The sequence below is a fragment of the Phaethon aethereus genome (genome assembly GCF_964289735.1).
Source record: "Phaethon aethereus genome assembly, chromosome: 2".
Classification (NCBI taxonomy): domain Eukaryota; kingdom Metazoa; phylum Chordata; class Aves; order Phaethontiformes; family Phaethontidae; genus Phaethon; species Phaethon aethereus.
Genome location: NC_138582.1, coordinates 32,730,451 through 32,738,739, shown reverse-complemented (window position 1 = coordinate 32,738,739; position 8,289 = coordinate 32,730,451). Strand labels below are relative to the sequence as shown.

Below are 8,289 nucleotides of genomic sequence, written 5' to 3'. Positions count from 1 at the left end.
GTATTTTAGATTTCAGTTCTGGAAATTCATGCTAGGATCTGAGAGATAAATGAGATTATTGTTGGCATGTATAAGTATTGTACAGTAGGTAGATACATTAAATCTCTCTCCTTTCCACTAATTATATCTACAGATTTCCCAAAGAAACCCTAAACTCAATCACATTTGATACAGGCTGTGCATTAGCTGGCATGTCCCACAACTCCACTACAGGTGCCTCCTCCTGTAGCTGTAACTGTGACAGTGAGAGTATTTATAAACTTGAAGAACTAGATCAATTCTCGCAGTGTTTTTGACCCCTTTGCTGACAGAGGTGCCTCTAAGGAAGTCTTATCCACAAGGGAGTGTGCCAGGAAGTAGACATGTTCAACTGGAAGTGAATTGAAAACCTTTTCCCCTTCCTCACTCTTCTCACAAATAATATGATCAATATTCATGATCACATTACAGCAAATAATATGAAAAATACTTCAAATACTTTCAATTAATACTCCACTGAGGACCTGAAAATAGATCTAGCTGTAATCCATTCACTCCACCCTTCCTAATCCCTGAATCATCGCATTCCTCTTGATTTTGCTTTTTAAATTTTTGTCATATTTGAGGAAAATATGTTTACATACTGATTTGTTACTTTAAAGGCAAAAAGGGCACAGTCTCCTTTGAAAATACTATATGAAGGGTATCTATTTAACAGAGCTTTCTCTCTCTATAGTGTCTCAGGGATCCTACTATTCCTTATTATTCCTAATGTTTTTGTGTCCTTTAGCCCAAATAACATCATTTTCTTGTGTTTCCCATCTGCAGCAGGATGGCCAATAGCCAATCACAACGTTTTGCGTTGCAATGGCAAGGATATGCTCTAATTGCCTCCCTAACAAAGACCTTGATTACATCTAAATTCCAGGATTTCTGAAGGCGATTTTTTCATGGCATCAGCTTATTTGTTTCTGACTGATTATCCCTTCAGCGCCGCTAACCTTTCACTCCTTTGTATCACAGACATCAACAGAACATCTTTAATCCAAAATTAAAATTAGGGAAGGTAGCAAATTACACAGCCGAGTCATTTCTATACAGCATAATGTTTATCAGCATAGCAAGTGGTTTCTCTGTAAAAAAAATGTGGTAAATTGTGAGGATTTCTTCTGAAGCACAACTGAATTTTATAACCCAGCTTAATCCTCCTCCCCAAACCTTTGCCATTTCTAGAACTGCTCAGCCGTACATTTGCTGTCTAGTGAAATTGTCCCTATAGGTGACAAGGTTTCCGTGCTACTGAAATAGCACAAAAATGTGCTGAGCCCCGGGTGGGTGTGAACCTGCTTTGCAAGAATACAGTTGCCCCCAAAATGAACTTACCTAAAACAGCCAAGAAAAGTTTATAGTACCTAAGATATCAGCAGGGACGAAGACTCCCTTGCAGGAGAGTCAGTGGCCTGGCCTCTCTTCTCTGCTCCAATTCGTGTGGAAAAGACCAGGGTATCCCATGTTTAGCTGTGCATTACGAAGAGATGCTTTCTATCCCAAATAGCCAAATTCTGCCCAGTCCAACAGCTATGGTACCCAGAGTCCTGATGCAGCTTTTATTTGATTTCAGTGCTCCCTGTGGGAACGCCAGGGTTGAGGCAGGCTCTTGTCATGCCTGCTTGACAAGAGACATCAGGCAGGGCAGAGGCAGGCAATGCCGGCGGCTCTGTAGCAGCTGGAGGGCGAATACCCCGTGCAGGAGTTTCCCAACGCCCGGGGGGATGCGGGTGAAAGGAGGCGTAACAGAGCCTTACAGCACTCGCAGAAAGAGTGACCGATGGCAGAGGAGTGTGAACGTGGCCCTCTAAAATCAGCCAGGTTTTCATTACCTGGGGTGGGCACTAGATCAAGCTGATTGCTTTAAATAACGCTGTTTATGTGCCAGCATCAGGCGACCGATATTTCTAGATTAAGCGCATACAGAAGCAGGGAAATGGCAAATGCACTTGTTTGTCAATGTGAAAGCTCACTTCAAGACACAGGCATCGTACTTCAGTCTAGATGTTCATTCCATAAGTATCTGGCCCATGTAAAAATTTTAGTAAAGAAGAAAAACTCATTTACAGTAAGACATAAAAAAGACCTTGAGACTCCACAATTCATATTCCTCCTAAATTCTCCTGGAGACCCCAAGGATTTCTTTACAGACACCAGTATCCAAAAAGCGCTCCATTTCTGTGCTGATTTGTACCACCTGCCCTATTGTTTTTGCCTTCAACACTATCAGTTCTGTTGCACTTTTCCTGTTTTGGAAAATCTCCAGCTCTCAGGACATTTTTATGTGACCTTTGCATAGAGTGAAAGTGCCAAATACTAGGCTCCTAATAACATATCTGCATTTAGTTAGGAACTTAAAAAGCCAAAGCTATCATTTAAATCCCAAATCTCTGGAAAAATAAACGTAATTAAAAGTTCCACACAGAGAAGAGGAGAGAGGTGGGTTATGTCACAGAAAAGGAGAAGACAGTAAATAAATGAATGAAGACTAGGACCAGTCCTTTGTTTTTTTCTTTTTTTACTGTTTCCAGAGCTGCAAAAACCCCACAGTTTGTACCAAAATGAATGTTTATTTCCTTTTCTTAAGGAAATAAAAAGCTGAAAATTGGCATTTTATGTCCCATATAACCTCAGAGAAGCATTGACAGGTTGTAGCAGGAAAAGCAAAAAGAAATACAGAGCTTGTTTGCAGCAGTACCTACGCCTTCACCTATGGCTCAGAGTGGGGAGATGAGCTCTGCTTGAAAGGCTCTGGGTGGCTTCCACCATCCAGGATAAACGCTTCCACCAGACCAGGATAAACTCTTCCTTAAAACTGCTGTCCATAAATCTTACAGCCTTCTCTCACAACTCATACTTTCTAGTATTTGTCCTGTTTGCCTTCTGGCAGCTTCCTCCGGTTAGTCTGCATCTACATAACAGTGTGTCCAAAGCTGGCCCCAGTCTCTAGCTTTTCCAGTGATGGGTAGAGAAGAAAGGTGACCTTTACATTTTGCATTCACATATGATATCCATTTCTAAACTATCTGCTTGACCACACTAACTTAGATTCTGACATTCAGGATCTCTCTTAACCTTGAGAATTTGTGTTCTTGACTGTAAAAGCAGTAGGCAAAGGTTCACATCAGAACTGCAGCTTCTACCAAGCCAAAATAAACACACGTGTCTCTCACAGTTGTTTTAACCCCACAGAGAAGGCAGGGAGAGCCCTGCATGATGGCATGGAGGCAATGACATGGGGTGAAATGCTCCACTTCATGTGGTCAGCATGAATGCTGTGGTGTAACTAAAAAGCAGTTAATGGAGGCAAAAATTAATAAGCTGCTACAGTGCTTTTTGATTAAATATATTTCCAGAAATCTAGGTTTGGTTCATCTGTTTTTTCCTTAAAAGCACAGAATAAATGTAATGGGAGTAATGAACAGCTTAGCTACTCAGCCAGGGTTGGTAGCAAACTCTGCCCAACGAAATCTCCTGTGTGTGCTTAACATTAAGCAGATGGTTAAACATTGTGCTAGAAATGGAGTGGATTTCTGAGCACTTCCCAAAATGAAGCCCTTTAGCCTTAAGATTTCTGTAGTTCATTCACACCTGCTCCACACTTCACAGTTCAAGAACCGTTTGGCAAAAAAACATGGAATATATTCTGATAATTTTTTCCTCCAGTAGCTGTTCTCTTCCAAATAAATGCCAGGATAAAAAAAGTGATACTGAAAGAAGTATAAACATTTCGGGATGAGAATGAAACAAATATGTGGTAAAACTCTAAGGCTGAAATAATAAATCGTACTGAAAGTCAAAAATCCTGGTGGTAAAGATGATTTTCCCTATAGGAGCTATTCAGCAATAAAATCTTTTACAGGGAAGGAATATTGAATCCATGAGATGAAAATTTTTACATATATCAAGGAAGCAACGTTAACCTACTCCTAGAGGCAGATCAGCTCTGTTTCACTATTTTACTCAGAAACACTGACCATTTATACAGACAAGAACAGCAGAAAAGATGGCCCTATGCAAGAAAGAAAACATAAATCATTCATGTGGAGAAAAACACTCAATTTTATGTGTTGAGAAGCTTTTATTGGATCACCACAATACTTTGTATTAGTTACACTATGGCTCTGAAATATCAAATTATAGTGTAGTCATTCTCCCAATAAAAGGAAATAAGAATATAAAGCAGCACAGTACGTGAGGCTTTGGTCACTGAACTAAGCCAAGTTTTAAGAGCCAGTCCCAGTCTGGTGCAGAGAGGGAATTTCTTCACACTCTTTCATAGACTCTAGTGCAGACAACTCCTTTCATGGCACATTCCTAAGGCACAAAGGAAAAGATTAATATAAATCTTTCTCTGACAACAGGTGTGTCTGCTGCAGTAACCACTGAAGTCAGTGAAAATCCAGATGTCATATTTTACATCTTTTCATATTTACATGATTTTTAGAGCAAGCAGCAAAGCTGTTTTTGTATTGCAATAGGAGTTGTTTCTATTTTAACATCTTTAGGCTTAATTAAGTGGCATATAATGACAAATAGATTGCAAAACTAGGCTCAGCTTCCAAATTTACCTTCCTTAGTATTATTGCTGGCTGACAGAAATACCAGCACTACTTAGTTTATTATACCATGGCCCATGAACACTTTCAATTTTACACAGATTTTTTTTGTGGAAGCAGAAGTAGCCTCTGTAGTTCAGAGTTCAAGCTTCTGGCCTCAAAAACTTTGCACTTATGAGTCACAAAATATTTCTCCTGACCCTCTTGCCCCAGCGGTCTTCAGTGGCTCCTGGTGACTCACAGCCATGAGGTGCATGCAACAGAGGTGACGACATTAAAAAAGACCTCGTCGGTCGGCAGAAGATGAGGCCTCCTCCCCAGACCCGTTTTAGGCAAGGGGCAGATGGCAGGATGCTGATGGAAGAGGGACTCTACCTCTCTGTGTTTTGAAGATGGTTTAATAATTAGAAAAAATTTACATGGAAATGCAGTCATGACGAGATGCGAAAGTAAATCACTCTTTCAAACGTACGAGAGCTTAACCAAAATGCAATCAGAACAAGCCAGCATGTAAAGGATTAATGCTGCCGATTTCAAACAAGTCGCCCATATTAGTTTGGCTCCACCCTTTAAAAACTTCAATGAACAAAGTATCTTCCTTTATTCAGAAGTGACATCTTAATTTTAGTAGTGACCTTTACAACGAGAGTCCCTAAAATGTGTTATCACCCTGGGCTGGCCAACCCATGGCTTTCACATGGCTGCTAGAGAAAGGCAGGTTGAAGAGGGGGGTGAGGGAAAGCCACCATTGCCCGTCCTCGGGAAAGACGTGCTCCCCGCACCACCGTGGGTGTTTCAGAGGAGCCACCAGGACCTGCCAGTCCTGCTGCAGGTCACCATGCAGGCAGACGTGGGCTGCTGACTGTCATGCAATAAACCTCAAGCACCTGCTTAGTGTGCTCGGCATGCTTTTTTTGCGGAAACAGCAAACAGAAGTGTGTGCATTGATGGGCTTTAGTGGAAATAGATGTGTGAAAAGGTGTCAAATCAGTTTTCTAAGGTGCACAGGCTTTATTCCAAAGACAGGAAGAAGGAAAGAGCCAGTCCAGGGACAGCAATACCCAACTTGCAAAATTTTATTTCCATTTCACAGGTTTCAGCTATTTGAAAATCTAATTTCTTTTAAGAAATAGCAATCTTGAGAGCAGTAAGTATGCTGTCAACTTATGTCAGCTCTGCCAGTATAGTCACGTTAAAGATAATTTGCTGTATGGAACAATATTTATTTCCTTCCAGCTTGTTTCCTAAGCTTGCTTCCCTTTTTCTCCCTCTTAAATTATCTCATAATCCAGAGAGAAAGCCAAAATTGACAGCCTGTTTAGATGGAAGCAAACTGACCTTTATCAGTATACAAGGAGTGTGAACTTACCACCACCATTTTCCCATCAACCAGTCTTCTCTTTATCGTGGTTTCTTTGCCATTCCACTTCTGCACTTGCACCAATGCTCCTTTCTCCAAGGTTATGACACTCTGCAAAGGCCAAGAGAAGAGTTTCAAACTGCAGTCTGAGCTTTTCAGATTAGAGTAGCAATTCACTTTAGGTTCAGCAAGATCTGCATTCTTGGCTAATGACACGCTTAGCAACATTAGTTTCAGCACTGTACTACTTCTTCTTTCAGTGCTTTCTTTGAATAGTTTCTTTGAACTCATAGTGCACTAAGGGGGTAGGAGAAACTCCTCCTGGTGCTCTTCTAGGACATCAAAGTCACTCAGAGATCATCAGCCCCCTTACCTTGACTTTCCGGTCATCTGCTGTTGTTTCATCAAATTGCTGGCCCAGTTTGAAAGAGATCGTTGTATTTTTGAAGGTGCTTTCAGTTCTGATGGTTACTATGTCCCCTTTCATGCTGATGATCACATCAGGCTTTGCCAGGCCACCTAGTTTCCGGGTGGCTAAGCCTACTCCTAGAAATCAGAAACAAAACTATCATTACATTGTAGCAAGCAAGAAACTCAATACCCTTTCATATATCTTCAGTGGAAGAATAAGGAAGAGTTTCTTCTTGAATACTGTAATGTCCGATTCAGATGAGACACTAATTCTTTGAACGTGGAAGTACTGCCTTCAGAGGCTGAGGCAGCCCCAGTTAACACAGAGCACCTTCAGCAAGAAATAAAGATATACATGAGTATACACCTGTGTATATTTAGCTAAGAAAAAACATAGATGGTTACAAATCTGCATGAATTTGTGTAGATAGAATGGGTAGAAAAATTCAGAGGAAATGTCTATTTCTCATAAAACCTTGCAAAAATCCTTTTTAAAAAAAATACCCTGACAAATCTGAGAATCTGCAGTTTTGTCAACGAGCTACATGGAAGAAACTGGATACTGAACTGCCAATATGCTGGTGCTTGTTCATTAAAACACTCCGGAGACTGGGCAACTGCTAGGTTGCTACTAACATCCCTTAAGCATCCTTACATTTAAACCTCAGTGAAAAGTACAAATATGAAATACAAAAAATGCTGAAGTATAAGAGCGAAGAGCTGCAGAGGGTTTCAGGGATGATCCCATGTCAAAAGCCTTTTATATTGCCTAGTGCTTTTCAGTCCACTTCATCGTCTACAAGTTGTGAAGTCTGGGGCAAGTTAGAATGAAGGCCACTGACTATGTATCACTGGTTTATAAAAGCAGAAAGATGCTCAGATGAAAAGAGTCGTATAAAAGGATATAAAGTTATCTGTAAAGTGTAACACCATTTGCAGTAATTATTCTATACTAAACAATTCTGTTTGGATCTTCAGAAAAATGCCTGTAGTTGGATTTTCAACCCACATTCACTCTGGTTAATTAATTAACTGTAATTCTTTTGTTACGCAGTTTAACATTTCAAATAAAGGGAATCAATGTCTCAGTGAATCATTTATATAGCAAAAGCAATGTTGTAGCTGACTGTCTGCGCACTTGCTATATAGGAATGAAGCCAGCATTAAAATGAAGAACAATGCCTAATTTATTACATTCCTGGCATTCTTCAGTAACAGATAGATTCATTCATAGGATTTAGACCTCTGAAACTAAAGTGTCATGAGACATCAGCTCCATTATATATTGTAAATTATCACAAGTCACAAGTTTAACGGTGCAATCTGGAGAAACATAAAAAAATGCTGCATCTCCATAGATTCTTCTTATTACAGAAAATCAAATTAGATCAGGTCAGTTCAGTTAGACAGAAGCAAATTTATTACAGTAATTCAGCACCTACCTTTCTGGTTTTCCATTTTAGATACTGAAGGAAAGAAATTAAATTATGCTAGAAAAGCAATTAAAGTGCTTTTCTGGCTAGGAAGAAGGCACCATCCATGAACAAAGCATAAGATGAAGATGACACATTCCCAAAGCAAACTTTTTTTTTAAAAAAAAGCAAAGAACATTTCTCACCCAATTCTTTCATATAGTCATCAAAATTTTCACTGGAGATGAGCTTCCAGGTTCCGACGAATCGGTTACACATCGTATAGGCTTTGTGAGGCAGTGGTCCTGCAGAGAGAGGCAGTGGCCACAGCAGCTCTTGGTGGGAGTCAGAGAGATTATGTGCCCGACTCAGACCTTGCTGGCCTCCTTTTAAAGATGCCCAGTCCCTGTAGTAGTCAGGACGGGCCAATAGGAGAGGCAATGCCAGGGCAAGACAATGTGCACCTTGTCCAAGGCAGCCGTGTCAGTACCAAGGCTCCGGGTGACGCCTGCCTCGGCTT

The 8,289-nt window shown here is 40.5% G+C and overlaps 1 protein-coding gene across 1 annotated transcript; it reads right to left on the bottom strand.

Annotated features, from left to right (window-relative positions):
- Positions 1–4,293: 4,293 nt before the first annotated feature.
- Positions 4,294–8,048, bottom strand: LOC309402477 (myelin P2 protein; the record flags this gene model as incomplete). The annotated part of the gene is made up of 4 exons (XM_081996318.1): positions 4,294–4,344; positions 5,956–6,057; positions 6,320–6,492; positions 7,976–8,048. 4 exons carry the CDS (start codon positions 8,046–8,048, stop codon positions 4,294–4,296), a joined length of 399 nt encoding a protein of 132 aa, XP_081852444.1.
- Positions 8,049–8,289: the final 241 nt, after the last annotated feature.